The 24,877-nt window shown below is 56.7% G+C and overlaps 10 protein-coding genes across 10 annotated transcripts; 6 read left to right on the top strand and 4 right to left on the bottom strand.

Annotated features, from left to right (window-relative positions):
• Positions 1-621: 621 nt before the first annotated feature.
• BXZ73DRAFT_53034 (GTPase) lies at positions 622-1,755 on the bottom strand (the record flags this gene model as incomplete). The annotated part of the gene is made up of 7 exons (XM_048020922.1): positions 622-752; positions 828-908; positions 971-1,164; positions 1,249-1,282; positions 1,356-1,495; positions 1,613-1,647; positions 1,720-1,755. The coding sequence occupies 7 exons, from the start codon at positions 1,753-1,755 to the stop codon at positions 622-624; spliced, it is 651 nt and encodes a 216-aa protein (XP_047873907.1).
• A 699-nt stretch (positions 1,756-2,454) lies between these two features.
• On the top strand, positions 2,455-2,937 carry BXZ73DRAFT_105267 (rhamnose mutarotase; the record flags this gene model as incomplete). Its single annotated transcript, XM_048016196.1, has 3 exons — positions 2,455-2,493; positions 2,553-2,840; positions 2,893-2,937. 3 exons carry the CDS (start codon positions 2,455-2,457, stop codon positions 2,935-2,937), a joined length of 372 nt encoding a protein of 123 aa, XP_047873906.1.
• An 86-nt stretch (positions 2,938-3,023) lies between these two features.
• Positions 3,024-3,750, bottom strand: BXZ73DRAFT_92221 (DUF1077-domain-containing protein; the record flags this gene model as incomplete). The annotated part of the gene is made up of 5 exons (XM_048026285.1): positions 3,024-3,047; positions 3,109-3,290; positions 3,349-3,574; positions 3,623-3,671; positions 3,728-3,750. 5 exons carry the CDS (start codon positions 3,748-3,750, stop codon positions 3,024-3,026), a joined length of 504 nt encoding a protein of 167 aa, XP_047873905.1.
• Positions 3,751-3,935: 185 nt separating this feature from the next.
• Positions 3,936-6,032, top strand: BXZ73DRAFT_105265 (uncharacterized protein; the record flags this gene model as incomplete). The annotated part of the gene is made up of 5 exons (XM_048016195.1): positions 3,936-4,109; positions 4,652-4,725; positions 4,777-5,005; positions 5,059-5,913; positions 5,979-6,032. 5 exons carry the CDS (start codon positions 3,936-3,938, stop codon positions 6,030-6,032), a joined length of 1,386 nt encoding a protein of 461 aa, XP_047873904.1.
• Positions 6,033-6,146: 114 nt separating this feature from the next.
• On the top strand, positions 6,147-8,177 carry BXZ73DRAFT_105264 (uncharacterized protein; the record flags this gene model as incomplete). Its single annotated transcript, XM_048016194.1, has 3 exons — positions 6,147-7,349; positions 7,419-7,550; positions 7,602-8,177. The coding sequence occupies 3 exons, from the start codon at positions 6,147-6,149 to the stop codon at positions 8,175-8,177; spliced, it is 1,911 nt and encodes a 636-aa protein (XP_047873903.1).
• A 930-nt stretch (positions 8,178-9,107) lies between these two features.
• Positions 9,108-10,580, bottom strand: BXZ73DRAFT_80615 (uncharacterized protein; the record flags this gene model as incomplete). The annotated part of the gene is made up of 5 exons (XM_048023320.1): positions 9,108-9,185; positions 9,237-9,437; positions 9,499-9,621; positions 9,684-9,749; positions 9,894-10,580. 5 exons carry the CDS (start codon positions 10,578-10,580, stop codon positions 9,108-9,110), a joined length of 1,155 nt encoding a protein of 384 aa, XP_047873902.1.
• A 502-nt stretch (positions 10,581-11,082) lies between these two features.
• Positions 11,083-11,821, top strand: BXZ73DRAFT_53037 (uncharacterized protein; the record flags this gene model as incomplete). Its single annotated transcript, XM_048020923.1, has 2 exons — positions 11,083-11,316; positions 11,378-11,821. The coding sequence occupies 2 exons, from the start codon at positions 11,083-11,085 to the stop codon at positions 11,819-11,821; spliced, it is 678 nt and encodes a 225-aa protein (XP_047873901.1).
• Positions 11,822-15,785: 3,964 nt separating this feature from the next.
• BXZ73DRAFT_80613 (uncharacterized protein) lies at positions 15,786-18,850 on the top strand (the record flags this gene model as incomplete). The annotated part of the gene is made up of 14 exons (XM_048023319.1): positions 15,786-15,869; positions 15,900-15,974; positions 16,109-16,139; positions 16,241-16,366; positions 16,432-16,477; positions 16,733-16,794; positions 16,909-16,946; positions 17,009-17,106; positions 17,217-17,348; positions 17,408-17,531; positions 17,585-17,616; positions 17,674-17,958; positions 18,346-18,647; positions 18,792-18,850. 14 exons carry the CDS (start codon positions 15,786-15,788, stop codon positions 18,848-18,850), a joined length of 1,494 nt encoding a protein of 497 aa, XP_047873900.1.
• Positions 18,851-20,760: 1,910 nt separating this feature from the next.
• On the top strand, positions 20,761-22,540 carry BXZ73DRAFT_80612 (uncharacterized protein; the record flags this gene model as incomplete). The annotated part of the gene is made up of 10 exons (XM_048023318.1): positions 20,761-20,786; positions 20,848-20,882; positions 20,942-21,173; positions 21,248-21,309; positions 21,424-21,522; positions 21,561-21,621; positions 21,816-21,863; positions 21,924-21,939; positions 22,111-22,142; positions 22,198-22,540. 10 exons carry the CDS (start codon positions 20,761-20,763, stop codon positions 22,538-22,540), a joined length of 954 nt encoding a protein of 317 aa, XP_047873899.1.
• A 319-nt stretch (positions 22,541-22,859) lies between these two features.
• Positions 22,860-24,220, bottom strand: BXZ73DRAFT_92220 (NAD(P)-binding protein; the record flags this gene model as incomplete). Its single annotated transcript, XM_048026284.1, has 5 exons — positions 22,860-23,236; positions 23,296-23,388; positions 23,554-23,710; positions 23,769-24,070; positions 24,121-24,220. The coding sequence occupies 5 exons, from the start codon at positions 24,218-24,220 to the stop codon at positions 22,860-22,862; spliced, it is 1,029 nt and encodes a 342-aa protein (XP_047873898.1).
• Between the last annotated feature and the right edge of the window lie 657 nt (positions 24,221-24,877).

Below are 24,877 nucleotides of genomic sequence, written 5' to 3'. Positions count from 1 at the left end.
ATCGCGATGGCGAACCGCTACGTCTCCACATCCACCAACAGTGGAGCAAGTCTCGCCAACATTGGGCATGGTCTTGGAAGCGGTAAGCTCCTGTCACTGTTCGATGCACTCACGGCACTGATAGTTGCTCTCTTAGATACGAACAGGAATTCCCTGGCTATTGGGTCCCCGACGGACGTTTGTAGACAGCACCTCATACTGTTTTATGACAACGTCGATGAATCTCCATAACCGTATTGTTTGCTCTAGGGAAGGGGGCCAAGAGGGACTCGCCAGTAAGGTCGGCCGCATATACTCACCTTCGAGGCGTCGTTCTATTGGCCCTCCGCCCTGGAGGTATATTATCCCACAAGCACCAACACCCAAGGGCATGAGCAACCGAGATCATGTTGCGACAGACAGAAACAGACATGAGAGACGGACAGAAATAATTACACAGGCACATATGTAGACGTATGCACAGGGGAGTCGGGCCACCCCGGCACACCCCCAGCCTCCAGTCTCACCGTCCTCGCCTCGGATCTACACTCTACCGCACCGTCCACCGAAGCTGCCGTTGCGACGTGTGAGTCCGGCGCGAGAAGATATGGGCGTGCCCTGCACGCAGCGGCAGCGCAGCACCTAACAGCACTTGCTGCCGGTGTTCGCGGAGGTGTCCACGGATTGGGAGACCTGGATGGTGTCGCCGGTGGTGGGCTTGATGGGGTCCTCGGACTGCTCGAGGGACTTGCTCGACACGATCCGATAGATGTCTATAGTGTGCAACACGGCCAATCAGACTCTTGTGGTCTAAATGCGCATAAAAGGAGAAACAGGACGCCACGCACCGGTGAGGATGGTCTGGAATGCCGACTCGACGTTCGACGCGTCTAGCGCAGACGTCTCGATGAACGAGAGACCGTTCTCAGCTGTTGAAGTTCACGCCGCGTTCAAACCTGATGGACTCGATCCCAAGTAAAAGAGAACGCACCTGCAAACGCCTTCGCCTCCTCCGTCGGGACCGCCCGAAGGTGCTTCAAATCGCTCTTGTTACCCACCAGCATGATAACGATGTTCGAGTCTGCGTGGTCGCGGAGCTCCTTCAACCACCGTGTTACGTTGACGTACGTCGCGTGCTTCGAGATGTCGTAGACAAGGAGCGCGCCGACAGCACCACGGTAGTAACTGCGAGTCGGGCAACAATGGCGGGCAGGCACCACCCATGGTAAGCGAGGAGAAGGCGAGCGTAAGCGAAGAGAGATGCCTTACGCGGCGGTGATGGCGCGGTAACGCTCTTGACCAGCTGCAACCGGATGGTTGAGCATATGAAGCATGAAAGGTTCGCGCGAGAGACCGTGGAGGAGGATGAGACTGACCCGTATCCCATATCTGAGCCTTAAGCGTCTTGCCGTCCACATTAATCGACCGCGTCGCGAACTCGACACCAATAGTCGACTTCGTCTCGAGGTTGAACTCATTGCGCGTGAACCGCGAGAGAACTGGAGTGGGCAAGGGCCTGCGTCAGACCCCCCACACACCATGCAGCTGCGGTCGAAGGCACGCACGGTTACTGGAAACAAACGATGCTTAAGGTCAGTTCACCGAAAGTAAATGGAGCTGGAAAGCAACATACGATTTTCCGACGCCAGAGTCTCCGATAAGGACGACCTATTCGTGGCGGACACGCAGCAGCTGATCAATATCCAGCGACGCCATAAAGCACGACAGACGACGACGCACCTTGAACAAGTAGTCGAAGTTGCTGCCCTCAGCCATGTCTAGTGGTATTCTGGGTCGTGAAAGGGGTCGTCGAAGGGTCGGGGGCGTGCGTAGAGGGATAGCGAAGGGGAGGAAGGATGGAGTGGGGAGGCGTGCGTGGAGGCGGATAGAGCAAGTGTCGCTGCCGGCGGAGTTCGAATTTCACTGCCACGCGAGCTCAAACTCGAGCGGAGCCGCTTTCGACTCCGAAGCTCCGCAGGTGCACTCCCTCCTTTCTGGGCAATCTCCGCGCTTGCGGGGCTTTCGATGCCATATGTCGCGGACTCGTGTTTGATCTTGCGCTCAGAACCCCCAACAGCTGCATTGCAATGACCACCAACTCAAGCCACTGGACGGCAGGCGCTGCTGTTGGGGTCACAGACATACGCTGATCATCCCTGGATGTCTGATGCGCATCATTGTCGTGATTGCCTGACGTCTAGAAACCGCCCATTGGCCACGTACGTACCTACGTCCGCTCACATTGAACGATTTCGAAATTCGTTGAGGAAAGCCAACGAAACGCAATGCTAGCAGCAAGTCTCGAGTCTCCACTGCAAGATAGAATGAGTGTGCGGACCGCGAAGCGGACCCTTCGGCCCGCTGACTCGGTCACTGGATGCATAGTACTTATAGAGGATGTGCATGCATCAAGCGAACGAACAGATCCCAGATCCCCCAACACATCTCACTTCGCTTTGGCATCGCTTTCGCGTTATGACACCTCCAGCGAGACGTTTCTGCCAAATCATCAAGGTACGTGTCCCAGCTCCAGCATCCCTCCGGCACCAATCACTCATCTCCGCGCTTCGCAGCTGAGGCCGGAGGCGGAGGCAGAGTACAAGAAGATCCATGCCAACGTCTGGCCTGGGGTTCTTGCTGCGCTCGAGCGGCACAACATCGCCGACTACTCAATTCATTACCACCCGCCTCTCAACCTCTTGATCGCGACCTTCAAGTATGTTGGAAGCAACTATGAGGCGGACATGAAAGGCATTGCAGCCGATCCAGAGACGCTGCGATGGTGGGCGGTCACGGATGGCATGCAGGAAAGCCTGGTGGAAGGTGCGACAGGGAGCGCGGGGACGACGCCTTGGTGGCAGGTGTGTATGCATGAATCTAAGCAGAAAAAAACTCACAACCGTCTGTCTGCAGCAACTGGAGGAGGTGTTCCGTTTCGAAGGCAAGACGGTATCTTGAGCGAATTGTAGTTCGCTATGCGGGTGACCGGACATGGTGTTATACAGAGAATAATATAAGATCCGGATATACGAGGTATGCATATCTCATATAAGCAGCATCTCGGGAGGCTACGTCAGAAGAATCTGAGTCAGTCATTGTGTTGGGGACGACTTTAAGTGGGCCACGCACCTGCCCCCTCGTCTCAAACGCCAACCAGTCCCCAGTCCCCGTTGGCAGCAGCCCCATAGACCGACACTTCCACAATCCAAGAGCAAGCGTCAAAAGGTTGCATAGGAGATACGCGACCTTCTGAAGTGGGAGTGTGCTGAACGCTTTCGGTGATGATGTCGCCGGCGCAAGAGGCGCAAACGCTACAACGTTGTCTCAGCTCACTGGGCACGAAACCAGCCGCGTGACAACGAAACGCACCAGAGTTGATGGCCGCGACATTCTTGAAAGGACTCGAGAGCAGCATGAAGACAATACCCATGCTGAAAATCTGCACACCACCGCCGGACATGTAGAGCATGAATGCTTGCATAGGAAGGGACTTTGCTGGGGAGATGGCGAGGTCCCATGCGCGTGATTGTTTCATTTCTTCATAAGAGGAATTCGCGGCCGCGATTTGTTTGTTTGAGGCCCCTTTCGACTGTACCTAGGGTGAGCATTGTATGCAGAGTCATGGGGAGGCCAATGGACATACCGACGTCACCGCCGACGCGAAACCTGGAGGAGGGGGAAGGTGTCTCCACCTGCATGGTGTGATTCATACTGCAGGAAGGCAGCCATGCATATTACAGAGACGTACTTGGAAACTTCAAGGACAGACATGTTGGATGGAGGAAGGAATTGCGTCCAGCACATTGCCCAGCATGCAGCGACAGCCTTGGCGCCAGCGGGCCGCTTCGTCCAGGCAGCCGCGCATTGCCTGCGAGAACTCAGAAGCGCCGGTGCCGGCACGCAACTTGATCTTGGACTAGTTTGATAACTATGGTAACCCTTGTTTTCCTCCCTCCATGTCGATCCTCCACCTCTCAGCTGTATCCAGATGGATGAAGAAACGACTAAGGTATCGCAGTCCAGCCAGGATCGCCATCACCCAGTCCTCGATGTTGCTTAACCTTCCTGACGAAATGATCCTACGTATCCTCTCACACCTCGATGTCACCGAGATACTTGCTTGCGCGAAGGTGAGCGGCTCGACAGAATGAAAGTTTTCTCTCTGTTGGAAAAAGAGACCGGTCAGGCGAACGAAAGAGTGGCCCTTTCGTCTGCCTGAGCTTCTCTTATGGTTTGTTCGCACTTCAGACCCCGCCCTGTACCGCTCGCCGTATTTTCATTCGCTATAGAATGAAGTACTTGTGCTAATCTCTATTTCTAGGTCTGCCGTCTCCTCGCACGCCTCATTCAGGCGGACGTGCTGCTTCAAATGATCATTTATTTACGTCGGACATCCATGCTAGAGTCGACTTCTAATCTCCCTAAAGCAACTGTTCTTCGGATGATTCAGGAATTCGAAAGCAGATTTCGCCGCTCGTTCAAGTTTACCAAACACTACATTCGTTGCAAAGAAGAAATTCACTTTCAGAGATCATACGATGGCTCTATATGCTACTTCATTGAAGGTCCCGATAAGCATGACTTCGTCGTTATAATACCGCCTTCTCCCGTTCGAGGCATTGAGAGCAAGACATGCACCATTCCTCTGGGAAACTTGGTCATTCCTGCGCAGCGGATAGTACGGGAGGCCACGGTCGACGTCGCTCAAAACCTGGTTGTCGTTTTCACAAGCGTACTCGGCACTTGGTGAATACTGCTTTTGTGATCTCCATACGTCACGAGCTGATGGGTCTTCAGGAGCGCCGAATTCCACCTCCTGAGTCTCGACGACACAAAACCACACCATTTCGCCGGAAATTCGGTGTTTCACTCGAGTTTATTAACACCAGGCCCGGACGACCATCCCAGCATCATGATCAAAACCCTCCAAATTAGGGAGCGCTATCTGTCGTATGTCATCGCGTCTCACCAATGGGGCTCATCAGACGTCGAAATATGGGATTGGACGGTTCAAGAGAAGATCTGGGTAAGCGACACCAAGCTTGATACAGCCGCGAGCATCCACTGACACGCATTCAGTCCCACCATTACGAGTCATGGTGGATCATGCAAGCCATTATCGGCGACGATATAATTATCGTCTCCTCTGCCGCAAGAAATACGCTCGACGTCTACGACTTCACCTCAGACAGCGCTCACAACCGTCCTCTGTTCTCGATTAGCCTCCCGCCCGCAACAGGAGGGAAGGCCGTGCGCATCGTCGACATGCACACCTCCAATCCTCCAAAATCTACCTTTCTCCATCCCGTCGGCCCCTCACGCCCGTTCCAGGTCGACCCGGCCTCTGCCATCATCTCGGTCGAGTTCACGGTCCGCGACGTCTCTTCCATAGTAAGCGGATTCCACGGCGCGCCGCACGACTTCACTCTCCTCATCCCGCACTCCACCATACGAACGCTCGTGGGCTCGACCACCTTCCCCCGCGGTCACCTCTATCCGTGGTCCGAGTGGGGTCCGCGTGGGAGCGCGCTCCTCCACTGCACGGAGGCGCAGAGCGCGCACGTCGTCCTGCGCCCGTACGGCCCGCTCTTCCCTGTCGTCTGCATGGACAAGCGCGGACCGCCGCCCTGGCCCGCGGCGTTCATCGACCTCAACCCTTGGGCGAGATACCGACCTCCTGCGGAACCCCCTCTCGACTCGGATCAAGGCGAAGAAGAGGCTCAGGCAGCGCGAGAGCGGGACGCGGAGGTGCAGCGGCGCGTGCGCCCGATGCTGTTCGACGATCCGGACGAGCCAGAGCGGTACCGCGAGTTCTTCGCAGCGCCCGTGCGCACGAAGCTGCTGTACACCGTGCACACTGGGCCAGGTGTGTTCTTCATCGGCTCGCGGGCGACGACGCGGGTCGACGCGGTGGACGGGGGCTTGGTCGCCGTGGTAAGTGACGTTGTTCCGCCCTCAGATTGCCGCGCGCTGATTCGATGAGTGGCGACTGCTTGCAGTACGAACATGAGGAGGAGAACCGCACCTTGGGATTCGATATTTACACTGTATAGTCTTTGTTAGTAGCCCTTTTGTAGTGGAGTCAATACGCGGACACGTGCTGCGATTCTCCAGAGCGCCCGCGAGCCGAGTCCTTGCTTTGTTCCTCCACATGTCTCGCCGACCTCATGGACATCCGTCTCCTGCTGCGAGATGACACGGAGCCATCTCCTTCTTCACCATCCCCTTCTTCCTCGTCAGACCCTACTCCCGGGCCCACGCCGTCCGTCGCCCTCCCTTCTGGTCAATCCGTGCTTGAAGAACGGCCACCCCCGTCAGAATGGCCCGCTAGTGGTCTCTACGTCCCCAAACGTGTCCGGCCTCTCGACGACATCCTCCTCGACCCCGAGAGGTACCACAAGGCCTCGCAGTTCTACGAGGAGAAAGCCGCACCGGATGGTCTGCTCGTTGTGCCACTAGAGGTGCCCCTCGATCTGCCCCCCCGGCACAAGGACTTCCCACCCGCGCCGTTCTGGCCCGAAAAGCCCCTCGGGCGCCTCCCGGGCTCGACGGTCCCCGCGACGGAATGGGAGTGCGAGGTGCGGTTCACGAAGCCGTGGCTGCACGAAGTCGCCGGGCAGATGGAAAAGGCGAAGAGGGTCCTTGGCAAGGACCGCCACGAGATCACGCCAGAGGTCTTCGTGCTCAACTACGTCGTCCTTCCGGACGGTCATGAAGAGGGGTCGTTGCTGCCGCCGATGAGCGCGCTCGGGCCGTTTCAGGAGGCCGAGCTACGGCAGGGCCCACCGATGCGCGAGATCGACATGCAGTATCTTCCCCCCGACTTCATCCCGAACCCGATTCCGTACATGGAGCGTCCGCTGGAGGTGCCGGGGGGTAAGCCGGTTCTCCTAAAAAGGGTCGAGGGGGACACCTATAGCAATCCGTACGGGCCCTCGAGAATTGCGGCCACGATGAAGCTGGACGCCAACGCTCAGCGGGTATACGAGAACCGGGAGCATATGTGGATGCGGACGCTGGACGGGAGCATCATACCCCAGGTGCGCGACCGAGTGTTTGGGCTAGCGGTCGGGGGGATCCAGGAGAGACAGCAGAAGGCAGCAGCAGCGTGGCGGGAGGAGGAGGCGTGGGCGAAGGCAAAGAGGGAGGCGGAGGTGGTGGGGGCGGAGCCGGAAGACCGGGATCCCTTGGGCATCATGGATGGCCTGGACGAAGGCGAAGACGTGGACCACCGATTCGACGTCGAGTTTAAGACTGCCGATGGCGAGCAGGGGCTGTCGATGAAGCTTCTCATGTCTGGGCGACGGGTCATGGCGAGGGCGATGAAGGGGCACAAGGACAAGGTGTTCGACGGCTACCCTCGGGAGAGCGTGCGCATACGGATACAGGCAAGTCCAAGTCCTATCGTTTCCGAGCCTGCCTTTGAACGCATTTTGCAGTGGCCCGCCTATCCAGACCACGAGCTCATTCGGTGTATTCTTGCGACCAAGAACACTTCGCGCAAACGGGTGCCTATCACCCGTCTCGAGTTCGCCGTCGCTCTCACCAGTGCTCTCACCCAGTACTATAAGGTGCGTCTCCCTGTATGTGCATGGATGCGTCACCTCATGACAACCATGCAGGAGGTATCAGATATGGAACCCCATCCAGCTTTCCGGCATCGCGCTCTAGGTCCAGATGGAGGTCGACTGTCCCTCTTTGCCCTTCGGGTGATGGGCGTGACCGCAGCCTCTATCACCGGAGTCTACGACCTTCAGATGGAGCTCGACGGAATTCAGTCCGCGCCGCCCGAACCTCCAGTAACACCTCTCCCATCATCCTCGTCCATGTCACCTCCACAAGAGGTCGACGCAGTAGAACTCGCCAACTCAGGTTCTGCTCCCGTATCGCCCATTCCCGGTCCCTCTAACATCCCTAGTCCCTCCCCTGCTCCTCCCACCGACAATATCGAGCCCCCGGAGCCTCCTGCACGTGCAATCACGCCCCCTTGGGCTTCCACACTGCCCGTCGAGTGCACCGTAGGCCCGGTACCCGAGCCGACCGCGCGCGACTTCCTCGCACACGTCGACTATCACGCCAGCCGTAGCATCCCCCTCCCCGCATGGCCGACGTCCACGCACGCGCCGCGCGAGCTATGGCCACCCGACGTCCGACCGAAGTGGTTTCCGTGGGAGGCGGGTAAGATCCACTGGTGGTGACGTCGGCACGGCGGCTCTGGCCGCGAGCGCACTTCGTGCAAACATGTACATTTGTGGGGTCTGGACTGGATGTTGTACACCGTATGTATCGATATCATCTCCTACTGCGATTCGAGTCTCCTTTGCCAGAGTTAGCCCACGGGAAAAGTGCTGAGCTCGACGTTTTGTCAATTTCTCTCTCGGACGCCTGCTGTACCAATCGTTCCAAACAGGATGCCGTCCTCTCTCTTTCTACATCTCCGCCTTCAATTTCGGACGCACGGGGCCTTCGAAGAGCTGCACCTACAGCACTTCCAAGTTCAGCTTGTCGAGGGACGTGTCCGCAAGGCTAAAGGGCTCTTCTTCCTCTCCTGAAACCAGTCCCCTGCGGCCTGTGGGCCCCAGTCGCCAACATCTTCGTCGCTGCAGCAAAACACTTCGATCTCAAGCGCTACGAGTTGCTTGAGGCCTATCCACGCTTCTACGGGCACCCCCCTATTGGAACGGGTTACATAAGAAAAGGGGAAGCGAATGGTGGCGCACCATGCCCGATGCTCCGACGTTTGTCTCTGCCCGTGGGGGCAGTCAGCGCAGGTCCTCATGCACGGCGATGTTCTACGCACGCCGCGGCCGCGCGGGATCACGGGAATTGCGCATGGGCATGTAGCGCGGGCCGTTGAGCTCGACGCACTCGACGTATAGTACACCACCGAGCGGCGTTCCGGCGCTGAGGCGTTGCAGGGAGAGCGGGGACATTGGAGCGGTGTGGGATTTGTTGAGGCGCTGCGTCCTGGAGACGTGGTGGCGTTGTATATGAGAGCCAAATCTCCTGGTGAGAGTAACACAATTCAAAAGGCCTCTTTCGAGCTCATGTACAGTGTATGGTAACTACAAGTGTATCACGGCGCCCATGATATATGATGCACACGAAACCAGCTCGCTGAAGGTCTGCTATTTGCATGAACCTCCGGAGCAATACCCTGAATCACGGTCGGAAGCGCTTGTGCTGACGCTCCCAGAATGAGGAGACTAGAATCCACTCGGTGAGAACGGCGGGAGCCAAAATGAAGGTCGCCTTACCTCGATCACCAAGAGACCATCAGGCTCTGCGTCTTCGGTTATCCTGTGAAGAGCCGGTCTTGCTGGAGACATAGTACGGTCGAGATTTATGTGACTGGGCGTCGCAGGGTCCTCAGGAGCAGCTCGAATGCGGGAGTTCAACGGCTTCATGACTTTCGGCACTGAGTGATGAGATCCAGGCGCATATACGTCGAGCACGCTCTAATAACCGACGTGTCAGTGATACGAATGGCTCATGTGTCTATCGTAACGTTCTACTTACCGGCTGAAGAGACGACGTCGAGATCATCGATCTAGCACCGATGCTTGATGTGCGTGACCACTTCGTGCGGCGGGACTCTTGGGTGATGCTACGAGACGCTCGAGAGCGCCATGAAGTTGTAGCCTAAGAAGATGCGACATCAATAACGTCACGGGCTCACAGGACGAGCTGGCGCGAGTGCTCACAGATGCAACGGAATGTTTTCCTTCCCAGAGACTTCCGTAGTCACCAGAAAGTGTCGATGATGTGTCCTGGACAGGGCAAATTATGTTAACAAATCGGTGTACCGAAACTGCAGAAGCCAGACATACCCCGCGTGCTCTCTTCTCCGCAGACCATTTCTTCCGGCCGTTCAGCAAGAAAGTACCAATTCATAAGAGTACATAGATGCTCACCAAAAACTTCCTGACATCAGTCTGTACCTTCTTTGACGGTCGTTTCAGCCAGGACTCCGCTCGTGTGTCAGAAATATCGCGGAGACAGCTCATCGCAGTGGGACCGAAACGCTCAGGAGGCATCCTGTATGCGTCTGGACCGTCTTTCCTCACCGGATAATCAGGTCTCACACCACTGGAGTACGGCCAGGCGATGACACGAGACGTGTCCCACATGTACGGCTTCACATTCGTCAGGTGAATGTGAGGACGCGAGGGATCGTCCTTCGTTTGGGGATGATATACTGGAACGGAGAAGTACTTGGGAATCCCAGGGATCTTGACCTTATTTAGATCTTCCGCGCGACCAAAGGATGTCATGAGGTAGATGAGTGGGGGAGTGCCGACGGCGTTTGGGGCGAACGAGAACCGTGAGCGAGGATGGACGGTCGCTGGGCGCGATCGAATCTGCTTCCCTTCTAGGGAAGACACCAGAGCGTTGTAAGAATACTTGATATCGCCGATGAGTTCTGGAGTGAAAGCTGCGAAGCTTTTGTCCTGCTCGCTGCGATTGATCAGGAATTCAAAAATGGGTGACTGAACGGTCTCCTGGAGGTAAAGGATGTCCCCAGATGTGACATCTGGCCAATAACTCCGGGTGCGAGGATGCTCTGACGTGAACCCGCACGTCTGAATAGGGAAAGACATAATGTTAGAAGAGAAGGAGAGGTAGTAGAGTAGAGCGTAAGGAGTGGCGCGGACGATGAAAGACTGACAATACGTGGTGCGATACGACGAGTTCTGAAATACTGCTCTCAATGGCCAATGCGGATGTTGCTGTATGTTACGAGGGTATGGATCGTCGCGTGATATGACAATAAGAACAAGGGGAGTCTGGTTGCGCAGTGGGTTGGTGCGGTTGGCCTTGTTGGCGCCTTGTTCGAAGTTGTCAGCCTTGTACTCGGAGCGAATCCAAACAGACGCTTACAGTCTGCCCTCACAAAAGACCAGCGCCCACGGGCACTCTTCCTCCCGCGTTTCCCCCTCTCTGTCCCCTCTCTAGCTCCTCCTTGTCGCCAGGTATGTCGTCGTGTTGGACCTGCTGAGTCGTTGCTGAGTCACTCCAGTCAGTGGCGAGATCTACCATCTTATCTAATCATCTGGTATTCCCACGCCTCTCATGGACGAGCCCGGGTACTGCGACTCCGCAATGGACGTCAGCTTGACCTCCTCTGAGGATGACTCCTCCTCCGAGACTGGAAATGATTGGAGCTTCAAGCGCCCCCCGCCTTCCGGCGTGGCATGGGCTCCCCAAGCTCACTTGTATGCCGCTGCTCGCATGGATCCCGTCACCATGGTTCAGCATCTCAATGACCCGTTCGCCCTGGAGGCAGCGAAGCAGCTGGCAGAGCGAACTAAGACCTACCTGATCTATATCGACCATGTGAGATCCGATGTTCTTGCGCAGACAGTTTCGCTTACGCGACCCTATCCGTCTGGCGCAGTCTCCCACCCTGCCGTTGGGTGGCATCGAGCGATGGTTCCATTACGAAATCACCGCGATCGCGGCTGCTCCTCCTCCTCCATGCGAAGAAGAGAATCGCGGCCCGGAGGTTAGCGTTCCCATCTTCCCAAACGACACGCACCCCACGGGACGAATTCCACTCAAGACCGATCCTGGCCCTTTCCCGTTCCCCAACTGCTTCCACTGGCCGCTCAAGGCCATGTTGATCCGCGTCTTACCTCGTCCCGAGGGGTGGAACCGTGACAATGCCGTACGACTTCCAGGCGACTCAGAAGTGCTGATGGGAACCTACTGGGAAAACGATCAGTTCCGGTGTCGGAACCCGGAAGGGCATCATAAGCTGAAGGAGAAGCTAGCTCGATACGAGAAGACTCTCGGCAAGCAGTTCGGTGCTCAGATCCCTTTCTCCCTAGTACCCATGTAGCCCATGTACCGCACCTGCACTCAGTGCGCGGGATATAAATGCTTGAACAAAAAAAAAAAAAAAAAAAAAAAAAAGATCCCTTTCTCGTCTGATGCAGACTCGAACAACGGTGCGTGTACAGATACTCCTTCGAAGATGATTCATGCTTTTTCTCCGGATCCAACGCATACGTTCGTAGAAGACGCGCACGAGTTCGAACATCAGAGCGACCTCGACGAGGACGAAGAGTCCGTCATCGACTTTCCTGAGGAGCAGAACGACGCCAGCCTTGCACATCCCGCCGAACCTCCCACTCGAACTTTCGTTCGAAGCATGTTTTTCCAATACAGGACGACGAACATGAATACATGCCAATATTGCAGATGGAGTACAATTTGACAGAGTACATCAGTGGCGACGACATACCAGATCCTTCTGGATTGTATGCAGAGAGGATGAGATCGTTCGGTAAGAGGCGTCGTCCCTTTCGCTCGTCGATTTCCCTGATGATGTATTGCCACAGAATTATCAAGGAATCGTACGCACGAAGCTTTGCTGTGTATATCAACGGCTCATCTGAGACATCGGAGGCGAAGCAAGAGGAGGACTTGGAGACAACAACACCGTTCACTATTGAGGACGCTCAGTGTGTCCCACCAGCTCCAGTCGACGTCAATACTGCTCTCTGCTCGATCCAGAGCCCCTCTGACCACGACAACGCCCTCGAGCCGTGCGCCTCTTTGGAAAGCGCCTCGAACGAAGAGAAAGCACCACCGACGAGCACCTCTACCCCAGGCGACTGCGCAGATAAGACTGTGGCTCCTGCTGCAGCGCCAGCACGGTCGTCGATTTCTCAAGGTGAGTCTCCTTGCGATCCTAAGTATGACAATTCCGTTCATGCTACGCAGAACAATCGAAGAAGCGTCACCAGCGATACTGGGATGCCGCCAAACGGCGCGTTTGTCGATTGCTTCTTCGCATCACTAGGTGGTCTTTCACGCATGGGAGTCGTACGGTTCTATAACTGTCGCTGCCAGCTCATGCCCGTAGATATATGTACACAAATGGTTTTCGTTCGACTGGCAGGTGAGCGAGCGCAGGAAACGCTCGCGGTATGCGCGCTCGCTCAGGTAGCGTGCGATTGGTCAGACAGCGCGCACTTTTCATTTCCATGGTGGCCTAACGTCAGTACACGGTGTTCGAGAGCAGAGTATCAACGTACCGCGCGGGGCGTCGCCCCGAGGTCGAGGTGACAGGGGTCATGCATTGACCACGGAAGCGCCTGTGTTCGAGATCGGCATGCACGTGCGAGGCCCGAACCGTGTTTTTCTCTGGGCGCTTTTGCAAGAGGCACCGGCACTCGTTCTTTGTAGCGCCTTGTGTTTCCTTTCATCCGTCACGCCGTTTCTGCACAGGTGTACCGAAGGTATGTCGGATCCAACCACTGTGCTGTTTCGAATCGTCTCACTACGTACAGACTCCAGACCTCGGTTGCATAGTTGGCGACAAGGGCAGCGTCTTGCTGTCGGTCACCGGCAAGAATTTGTCAAGATTGAGACAGATCAACTGCTCAAGTAAGACGATAGACCCAACACCCTTATCACTCACGGACTGATAGCGCACAGCGAACGCCAAGGGGCTGCGATGACATCGTGTTCGACTCACTCAACAACTTCGATAGAGCATCTGCCAAACGAGCTCCTCATTCAAGTGTTCTGCTTGGCTACTGAAGGCCAACGTCGCGTCACCGCGATCGATCCCGTCTCTCCGAAAGCAACGAAGGCGACTCGAGCTCCCATCCGCCCCTTACTGACTCTCAGTCACGTCTCCCAGAAGTGGCGGACGGTAGCCATCGGATGTCCGCACCTGTGGACACACACCGACTGCCACGAAAAAGCCCAGTACCTGGCTTTTACAACACGCTCTCAAGGCTTACCCCTCTCGTTGGTGATCCACCACCGCGACCTCTTCCGTTCCGACAACCGCGCTCCGTCCTTGAACGATTCCATTACGAACATCATTACCCATAACGCCGGCCGGCTCCGCACGCTGAAGGTCACTTTCGTGCAGAAACGGGGAGAGCCGCCTGATTGGCTCGTCAGAGAGATCTCCGGGCTGAAGCTGGACTGCCTGCTTCTCACGAACGACACCCATACCACCTGGAAATCCACGCAGCAAAACGATCCGAAGCTGCTCTTCGCAGAACAAGTCTCGTCCCTCAAAGCTCTCTGCCTCGACGGATTCGGGGGATGGCAGCTGATCACCCACTTTCCCAACCTCACCCATCTGCTCATCTCCGGAGAGCGGTTCTCAGGGCCGTTCCACATCTACGACATGCTATTGTACACCCCTAACCTCGAAGTTCTTTCCTTGCATCATTTCTCCAGCTTCGACGAGGAAAGGTTCTCCGGCAAAGTGTCGCTTCCCGGTCTACAACAAGTACTCTTCTCAGACTCCGAACTGGACACCCTCTGCATATTCGGGCGCTTCACCGTCCTCAAGCCCGTCATCGTCCGAATGTTGTCGTCGTGGGAATGGGGCGACCATGCGTTTGAACTCTCAGACGTCCCGTTCCTCCTTGACGCAACAGACCTCGACATCCGCATCTACCCGGACCTGAACGAGGTCCACCTCGCGCTCCAAGGCCCCGTCGCCGGCCTCTGGTTCGACACCGAGGTCTGCGGGCCAGAGTCAACCGCGGGCGAGTGGTTCCACGACAACCTGCTCGCGAACCTCCCCATCCTGCACATCACCTCCTGCACGCTCGACGTCCCCGACCTCGACGCCCACGCGCTCGCCGACTTCCTCGCCGACGCCCCCAAGCTCCGCACGCTCGCCGTCCGGATCTCCGCCACCGCCGTCGCCGCCGCGGACGAGACCTGGTCGGTCATCGACCTCCTCCAGCACACGGAGGACACCCCGGCCGCGATCCTCTGCGCCGAGCTCGGCGACCCCGCGGACTCGGACAAGGACCGCCCCCCGGGCGTCGACGGCGACGGAGCGGGCCCGGCGCTGTGCCCGGAGCTCCGTTCGCTCAGGCTCTGCACGGACATGCGCCGCGTGGCGCCGCGGTCCCGGCCGATTCGACTGGTACGCGTACGCGCTCGGGGACATGCTCCGCGCGCGCGCGGAGCTGGGCAGCCCGCTGCGCGAGCTGGTCGTCCAGCCGGCGTGCGGGATCGCGGAGGGCGCCGATGGCGCGCCTATGGGGGAGGGGGAGCTGGAGAAGGAGCGGCTGCGGTTCGAGAGTTGGTTGAGGGGGCGTCACCTCGAGCGGTTCGAGTGGGTACCGCCAGATGGGAACTTATTTGGGGAATTTGAGCCACGGGAGTATTGGAAGACGGTTGATGAAGAGAAGTATTGGTCGAGGGTCCAATGAACGAGGGCATTGTAGCATTGTGATGTGTAAACAGCCAGATCTACAGGTAGCCGACTATCGTCTACCATCTAGCATCAGTCCTATTAAGTGCACGGCACCTGTAAGCGCACGACTGAGCTAGTCAACGCCAAACACCCTGTCTGACTTCCTGGCCTTTCTCGCGTTTGGATGACGGTGTTTTGTCAAGAGGAGCACCGCAGTCCTAGTGATGCGGGGCAATGCATATGGAAACCGGGGCATCTTGGAGTTTCGGCGTGCCAGGCTAGCCCTTCGGACATGTCACATAAATTTGCACGAATATGAGGACTGGTGGACGTCGCCAAGAGTCCTTGTCAGTGATGGAGGACCCGAGGAGGGTGGGTGCCGCGTGCGCGTCTGCAGGGCACTTCAGGGCAGGCAAATACGCGCTTCTCCCACGGCCCAGCACTGACTGACGACTTGCCCAGCAACCGCCGTGTCACAACTTCTTCAAAACTGTACACCTGTAGAACATCCACAGCCTCCGAGCGCACACCGCACACCAGGCTTGGTCTCTTCGGCTCCTGCTGAATAGGCCCGTCAGGAAATTGACAAGTGCGTGGGCGCGGCGGCCGATCTATAGTTGTGATGACTTATTCTCGGACCACGACGTGCTTCGGGTCCCACTGCGCAACTTCGGCGGCGAACTGTCATTCCGCCACCCGGGTGCAGGTTCGTATCATCATGTCACGCACGTATCAGCGTCGCCCGCACACTGGCAAGCCGCAAGACTCGGATTCTCCCGTCCATCAGCCTGTGAAGAGTGCGGCCGTACCAGTACGTGCGCCTCAAAATGACTGCCAAGAAGCAGGAGTCAGCATAATGCTACTTGGTCACCTACCCCGCAACGTCCTTCTCCGCGGCGACGCCCTGATTTGGTCCCCATGAGAGAATCGCCAAGTTTGGTCAAGTCCAACTCATTCACCCCTGCGCGGCGTTATGGTACGTAACCCCATGAAGGTTCGGGTACATATAAGAACACTTCGTCGCGGGCATGCAGCGTACCTAGCTTGACCTTAACACCTCTTCAACGTCGGTCGTAGCGCCTATGGGTAGCCAGATCACTTTCAGCGCGTACGTGCCGGATGTCGATGGTACCGTGAGCTGGCGTACTCATGTACACGAGCCAGTCTTCAGGATCAACGAGCGGTGGTCGGAGCCATCGGTGGGTACTGGTAGTACTAACACACTGGAGTTCTAATTTGAAATACTCTGACGTATCTCTTGTTCCCAGCCATCGTCTGCTACGACCACTTCCTCACATTCGATCGCGAGATTCAGTACGTGTGGAGGAGGAGGATCACGAGTGCAGGCACGATCTATATCGTTATGCGTTACTCCACGGTGGCCGCCATCATCCTCACGCTCCTCAATATTTCCTCTTGGCCGGGCAAATCAACACCAGTGAGAGCCTTTCCGACCCCCAACAGATGGTAGACGCCTCTGAACCCCTTTACTTGGCAGAAGTACGCCCCCGGCCGCGCCTGTTTGTGTCTCAGCAACCCGCTGCACTAACCTGTGCTGCCGCCCCGCAGGTGCAACGCGATCACACTGGCTTTTTCAATGTTGGCTGCCGTCATTATCGTTTGTTCCGCGGGTGAGTCCTCGAGTCGAAGGCCAAGATCTGCACCTGGTTAATCACACTATGCTGTAGTGTTCTCGTCTTTGCGAGCGTACGCGTTGTGCCGACACAAACCAATATCCTTCTTAGTTTTAGTGCTGGGGTCCGCGAACGCCGTTCCCTCGATTGTAAGCACTCTCAACCTTTCTTCCGCTTTACTGTATCCAACTCAACCCTGGGTTTCGCTCAGTACACAGCGATCAAGACTAGGACCGTGTACAATCCAGGACTAAACGACACCAACGCCATATGCAACGTGGATTTCTCGCTATTTATATCCTTCCGCAAGTGAGCGGACTAGGTGTATCGTGAACCAAGCTCGATCTAACAATCTCCTTTCACAGTGGTCCGTTATCGCTTTCTCCCCGGTAGACGTCTCTTGACTTGATACCAAACAGTGATCGTCGTTGGGCGTGTCTGCGGGGTTGTCTGCGACCTTCTGGTTCTTGTTTTGACGTGGAGACATGCAAGACCGTTCACGGGAAGCGTGAACCAGAGATTTACCCTCACGACGGCCTTTTGTCAGAATGGTAAGTGCGTTGTTTTGGGGTCAATGGGTCTGTATATTGACGCATACATTACATTATAGGTGTTATATACTTCGTGTGAGCCATACGTCCCTTCCGCCTTTGTCCTCGTCGTTCACACGTCACATGTGCAGTGCACTCCTCTGTGTCAACGCCCTAAATCTTGCTTTCGTCAACAGCGTCCAGGTAACACCGCACATCATACTCCCCAAAGCTCGAATCTGACGTTGCCTTTCCAGCTCTTGCTCGTTCTCTCCGGTGCAATCAGCGCGTACGTTTCCCGCCATCGCGCTCGGTTATCTCTGCTGACGACGTCACCCCGGTGCAGCATGACGGTGCTCTTGACCTGCCGTTTCATCCTCGACTTATTCGAAGCGAGCGCGGGCGCACGCTTCGGCACCGCCCCCACAATACACCTCTCGACCATGCCCAGTTTTGGAGCGTCGCGCTCGCTCGCGTTCGGACACGTGGGCGGTCTCGGCACCACCAGACATTCTCAAGGAATTTTCGACGCGGATATCAGCTGGCGCAGGACAGAAGACGGCGAGAGTGTGTACAGCGGTCCGGACGACTACGGCTTCGAGCTCCAGGTGGACCCGGGACCGTGGAGGGAGTAACAGTTGGACCGACAGAAATCGAATGTGCGCTCTCTCAGATCGGAGTCCTGAGCATGTAGACCGTGCCTGTGAGTCTGATCCCACAGCTATGTATGTGTCTTGAAGCATCTCGGGCATGTCAGGCTCCAGATACTGGAGGGATAGGTGTCCTATTCAAGGACATGCCTACCATTGAGGACGTTGGAGGCAGAGACGGCGGCAAGGGCAGGCGAATGCAAGCATGTAGGAATGCCATCGGACGCTACCTCAGTTCAGATATGCAAACAACTGATCTGATTCGTCTGCCACGGTGAAGGATCGTACACGAAAACACTTCTGAAGGCAAGGCACATCATCTATCAACGCATCTAGCACTAGTTCTTTTCCATCATCTCCGCGATGAGGGCCTCCGCCTCGATCGACTCTGGCAAGGACCGCCGCTCGGACGTCGACGGTGACAAGGCGAAGCCAGCGCTGTGCCCGGAGCTCCGCTCGCTCAGGCTCTGCACGGACATGTGCCGCGTGGCCGCCGCAGTCCCGGCGGACTTCGACTGGTACGCGCTCGGGGACATGCTCCGCGCGCACGCGGAGCTGGGCAGCCTGCTGCGCGAGCTGGTCGTCCCGCCGGCGTGCAGGATCGCGGAGAGCCGATGGGGAAGGATCGGCTACAGTTTGAGAGTTGGATGGGGGGCCGTCACCTCGAGGAGTGGGTGCCGCCGGATGGGAACTTGCTTGGGGAGTTTGAGCCGCAGGAGTATGGAAGACGGTTGGTGAAGAGAAGTATTGGTCGAGGGTCCAATGAACGGGGTATTCTGCAGGTAGCCGATTATTCTCTACCATCCGGCATCAGACCCTACTAGCATGACCCCAGAGTTGAGAAATGGGAGCGCCCGCAAGATCAAACCATGAGAGTCTCGACCATCTCTGTTGCGATAGTCTTCGGATTTCGTACACATATTGTTAGTGTCATAAGAAATCAGTGTGCAAAGTTTCAAAGGAAACTGGTACGTATTGCGCCCCCAGTGGACGAACCGGCCGCGGACCCTAGAGTTGAGAAATTTCGCCGAGGCTTAGTCACGGTGCGGGTCACGCAGCCGACATCAACTCCGCTCGGCTAGGCTGTCAGACACGTCCAGGGATGACAGCATCCTCCCCAACGACAACGTCGGAGACTGAAATTCACTCACGTTCTGTGGCCGAAGTCACGCTTGAACTGACCCAAAGTGCGTTTTCGCCTCCCTCCCACAGATATCGTGCCGGAGAATTCGAATTGGGGCAGCCACGCTTCATCCAATACCCCTCACGCAGCTTCAACCTAAGCGCTGGTCATGGGATCGTAGCCGACGGGTATCAAATCTTCGACTTTTCTCATTTGAGAGATGTTTGCGAAAGATCGTGCTTGTTTCTGCACGGAACGACGTCGTTCTTTTTGAAAACGAAAGTGAGAACATGTTCCTACCAGCGTGTGAATTTTCAACATTATCGGACGAGGGACGGGACCGCCAGACCAGATTTCTCAACACTGGGGGCATTTCTCATCACTGGGGTCGGACTAGTACACGGGTGACGGGACGACACGCCTCGTCAAGCGTCCGACATCCTCGACCCGCCGGTACGGCTGCACCTCAATCCCTCCAAGAATGCGAGGACCCGACCGCCAGCTGTACTGAGGGACGCACAGTACGAAATCCGCCTCGTACGCCGCGCGCACGTCGATCGCGTCGATCTTCTTCGACTAGTAAGTTTAAATACTACGTACGTGCCCTGCATCTGTATCGTGACCGTGCGAGCGTACTCGAGGGCTCCCCGCTCCCGCGCCGGGCTCGAGCGCCGAGGGGATACTGAGTGTTTGATATCGAGGTGCCCAATTCGAGGGAGATGGAAAGATCGCGGGAGGGTAAATCTAAGGAAGGGGAGAAACTGGTGGTGATTGCGGCAATCGGAGTCTGGACAGCTGCGGCAGCGTCGGCGTCTGCACAGTCGACACTTCAGGGCAGGCAAAGACGCGCTGCTCCCACGACGCGGCGGAACAGGCAACGACTTGCTGGCAGCAACCTCCTTGCGGTCTGGCGCAAACTTCAGAACTGTTCACCCATACAACACTCTCAGTCTCCGAACGCGCAACCTGCGTCAGGATATTTGAAACTATCATGTTTCCAGGTCCTGCTCAATTGTCAAGTGCGTTCAAGATCTCTGTGCGCCCCAAGCGTGCCTGCGCTGCTTGTTCAGTGACCCCCCGAGTACTGGTTTTGTCGACTGATAATTAAGGCATACCAGGTGTGCTCGAAGACACGCAAGCCGAAGGAGCTCAAGTAAGAATAGCCGAGGCTAGCGACACCGACCTGTCGGCTGTGACGACTTATTCCCGGACTACGACGTGCTTCTCTCCCACTGCGCAACGGTGGCGATCTGTCACCCGGATGCAGATTTGTGGTACTGTCGCCCGCGCCCTGGCAAGCCGCAAGACTCGGATTCTCCTGTCCATTAGCCTATACAGCCGCGCGGTGGTTGTCGTGGCGAAGGGTTGGGTACGTGCGCATCAATGTTCACCCTGAAATGGCTGCAAGGGAGCAAAAGTCGGCAAGACGCTTAATCCTTTACCCCGCAGCATCCTTCTCCGCGCCGACGTCTCCATTTGGCATCCATGAAAAAATCTCCAAGTTTGGTCAAGTCTAACTTGCCACCCCTGCACGAAGTGTGTCGATACGTAACGCCATGTTGAAGATCCGGGCAAGTATAAGAACGCTGTGGTTCTTTGTCGCGGCCAAAGAGAGCACCCTGGCTTGATCTCAATCGCCTCTTCAACGCCGGTCGCAGCTATGGGCAGCCAGGTCATTTTGAGCGCGTACGTACTAGATGTTGATGGTACTGCGAGCCGCCGTGCTCATGCATTGTACGCGAACCAGTCTTAGGAGTCAATGGGCGGTGGTCGGGAGCATATGTAAGTGATACACCTGGAGCACGAATTCGAATTTCTCTGATGCTTTATCTCGATTCCAGCCGTCGTCTGCTACGACTACTTCCTCACATTCGATCGCGAGATTCAGTACGTGTGGAGGAGGAGGATCACGAGTGCAAGCGCGATCTATATCGCCATACGTTACTCCTCGGTGGCCACCATCATCCTCACCCTCTTCGGTTTCTTCGCTTCGTCGGGCCAATCAACACTAGTGAGAGCCTTTCCGAGCCCCAACAAATACTGGACGCCTCTGACCCCCTTGAACTGGCAGACGTACGCACCTGGCCCTGCCCATTCGCGCCTCGGCTCTTAGGCGGTGTGCACTAATCTGTGCTACCGCCCTGCAGGTGCACCGCGATAACACGGGCTTTTTCTGCCGTGTCTACCGTCATTCTCACGTCTTCCGCAGGTGGGTTCTCAAGTCGAAAGCTGATATCTACAAATGAATAATCACAGTATGCTGTAGTGTTCTCGTCATTGCGAGCGTACGCGTTGTGCCAACACAAACCCACTTCCTTTTTAGTTTTAGTGCTAGGGTTCGCGAACGCCGTTCCCTCGATTGTAAGCACTCTCAACCTCTCTTCCGCTTTACTGTATCCAACTCAACCCTGGGATTTTCTCAGTACGTAGCAATCAAGACTCGGACCATCTACAATATAGGACCCAGCGACATCGAACCCACGTGCCACGTGGATTTCTCGCAATTTATATCCTTCCGCAAGTGAGCGGACTAGGTGTCTCGTGTATCAAGCTCGATCTAATAATGACCTTTCACAGTGGTCCGTCATCGCTTTCTCCCTCTGTAGAAATTTCTTGACTTGTTACTAAACAGTGTCATCATCGGGCGTGCCTCCGGGGTTGTCTGCGACCTTCTGGTTCTTGTTTTGACATGTAGACATGCAAGACCGTTCACAGGAAGCGCAAACCAGAGGTTTACCCTTACGACGGCTTTTTTTCAGAATGGTAATTATGTTGCTTTGGGTCGATGAGTCTCTGTGCATTAACGCATACATTACATTGCAGGTGTCACATACTTCGTGTGAGTTATACGTCCCTTCTGCCTTTGTTCTCGTCGTTCACACGTGATACGTACAGTGCACTCCTCTGTGTCAACGCCGTGAACCTTGCCCTCGTCAATAGCGTCCAGGTAGCACCGCACCTCATGCGCTTGATACCTCCACAAGGCTTGATTCTGATATTACCTGTCCAGCTCTTGCTCGTTCTCTCTGGTTCAATCAGCGCGTGCGTTTCCCCGCCATCGTGCCCCGTCATCTCTGCTGACGACCTCCCGGTGCAGCATGACGGTGCTCTTGACCTGCCGTTTCATCCTCGACTTATTTGAAGCGAGCGCGGGCGCACGCTTCGGCACCGCCCCCACAATACACCTCTCGACCGTGCCCAGTTTGAGAACGTCGCGCTCACTTGCGTTCGGACACGTTGGCGGTCCCGACACCACGGGACATTCTCAAGGAATTTTCGACGCGGATATCAGCTGGCGCAGGCCGACAGAAGACAGCGAGAACGTGCGTGGTAACCCGGACGACTACGGCTTCGAGCTCCGGGTGGACCCGGGACCGTGGAGGGAGTTACAGCTGGAACAACAGAAATCGAATGTGCGCTCTCTCAGATCGGAGTCGTGAGAATATAGAACGTGCCTGTGAGTCTGATCCACGAGCTATGTATGTGTCTTGAAGCGTTCCAGTTTTCACCTCCGGTCCCTCTGAATAGAGGGATGGCGCAGGTATCCTAGTCGAGGACATACCTACCATTGAGGACGTTGGAGGCGGAGATGGCGGCAGGGGCGGGCGGATGCAGAGCGGAGTTCGACCCCTTCGAGGAATGCCATCGGACGCCACCAAAGTTCGGATACGCAAACAACCCATTTTATACGTCTGTTATGGTGAAGGATAGAGTATAGCCGTGCGCCGAAACGCTCCTCGTCGAGGCAAGGGACGTCATTTAACAGCGCATCCCCATCTCCGCGATGAGGGCCTCCGCCTCCGGCTTGAGGCTCGCCCAAAGGTCGTTGAGGCCTCTCATCGGCGTCCACCCCAGCTGCTGGCGCGCCCGCACGGCGCGCGACCGCGCGTTCGTCCCGTTCGCGAACACGTACGGCTCGTTCTTCGCGAACTCCCCGATGCCGTCCTCCGTCTCGAACTTGAGCAGCTCCGGGGAGTCGATCGCGCCGAGCGCGTAGAGGACGTCCGCGACGCGGGCAGAGAGCTCGCGCCAGAGGTGCTCGCCGTTCTCGGCGAAGAAGTAGCCCTCGCGGCCGTGCGCGAGCGAAGCGGGGTCGGAGAGCATGCGGCGCAGGATGATCGCGAAGAGGTCGGCGACTGGGGGCGGCGCGGCGCCAGCGACTGGACTGGTGCGGATGCGAAGCACGGATACGCACGGTCTTCGACGTGGACGTTGTCCCAGATCGCCTGGCCCTCGCCGATGATCCCGACGCGCTTCCTGACGAGCGCGTCCCGGATGAGCGCGGGATCTGGAGCGAGTGCGTGTTCGCGATGCCTTTCTCGGCGAGCACGCCCCGGGACTTCCCGTAGATAGTGGGCGGGCAGACAAGGACGGAGCGGGCGTACCCTGCACGCGGGAATCGTCAGCTCTGGGAAGTCGTGAACACGATACCCTCGGCAGACCGGTCACTCACCTTCCTTGTCGGCTTCGAGGAAGAGAAGGTCCACCGGACGGTGGAGCGCGTCCGCCGGGATGCGGTCCAGCCTCTCGACGTCCATGTCCGAGTATATGTCATCTGTGATGAAGTTCCCCATCTTGCGGCTGAAATCGACGAGGACGCCCGTTCCGGTCTGTGCGGCAATGGTCGGCGCCTGCATCGTGCAAAGCTCTACGACTAAGAGCACGTACGGTGTGCAACACGAACGGGCGGTCGTTCAACCTGCGGTGACGCTTCTTGAGCCCGCGCAGGAGCGCCTGCGCCATGTCGGTGTCGTCCGCGCTGACGAAGTTGACAACCACGTGGGCAAGCTCGGCGAGCTGCTCGAGTCGGTGAAGCTCTGCAGTCGTGCCGATGACGGTCTTCAAGAAGGGAAACTCGTCCTCAATGTACTTGGCCTTCTCGGACGAGCGAATGTACAGCGTTATGTCAAGATTGGAGAGCAGGGCCGGGTCGGCGAGGATGCGGCTGAGGAAGGTGCCGCCCACATAGCCTACGAGCCATCTGTCAGACGTAGCATGACGACTTGCTACTGCAACTCACCGGTGCCTCCGAGAAAGAGCACTGGAATTTTGGTAGTAAAAGCTGTGCGTCCATGCTTCTGGCTCTGGGAGGCCCTGAAAAACTTGGAGAACGGTTGCATGTGAGCAGAGAGCAGATTTGGATTTGGAAGGACAGGGATGCCGCAAAGTCGAGTGACACATGGATGGCTTTTATACTGAGCAAGTGTGCCAGATGCTCGGATAATACTAGTGCGTCAAAGTCGGAGGTACATACTGAACGTGAGCAGGATGAGACAGTATGAGATTTGCAGGGAGCAACAAGACAGATGGGTCAGAGCCATGGGGTGCTGATTCAGGTGACCGCACCAGTGCTCGAGACTTTGCCCAAATTGTGGAGATCTTATCTTGCTCGCCGCCAGATCTTATCTTTGCTGACGGGCTCATTCGGCGCTTATGGGAGTCTTTGTCAGGCCTCGGTTGTTTGGAAATCCTTCCCGCAGTCAGCCTCCAACTTGTCCCATTTGTTTCGCGCATTTTCATACGCCGAGTTTTCAGGATTTCAGCGGCGTGATAGGTAAAGCTAGCCTGGTTTGGAAAATCCACAGCAGAAGTCAGAGGTTCGCGCCGAATCATCCATGAGATCCTGTCTGCCAGTACCTTCCCTCGTCAACATCCGGCCACTCCTCCTTCGCGAACTCCCCAAACAAGTTCGCGCTCCTCGACAACCACTCGTACCGCTCGAAGCGCGCGCTAAATCGCACCTCGAACCGCCGCCGCTCCTCCTCCAGCTCCTCATC

The sequence above is a fragment of the Epithele typhae genome, assembly GCF_022376455.1.
Source record: "Epithele typhae strain CBS 203.58 chromosome Unknown BXZ73scaffold_63, whole genome shotgun sequence".
In the NCBI taxonomy this organism is placed as follows: domain Eukaryota; kingdom Fungi; phylum Basidiomycota; class Agaricomycetes; order Polyporales; family Epitheliaceae; genus Epithele; species Epithele typhae.
This window is presented reverse-complemented; position numbering and strand designations above follow the sequence as displayed.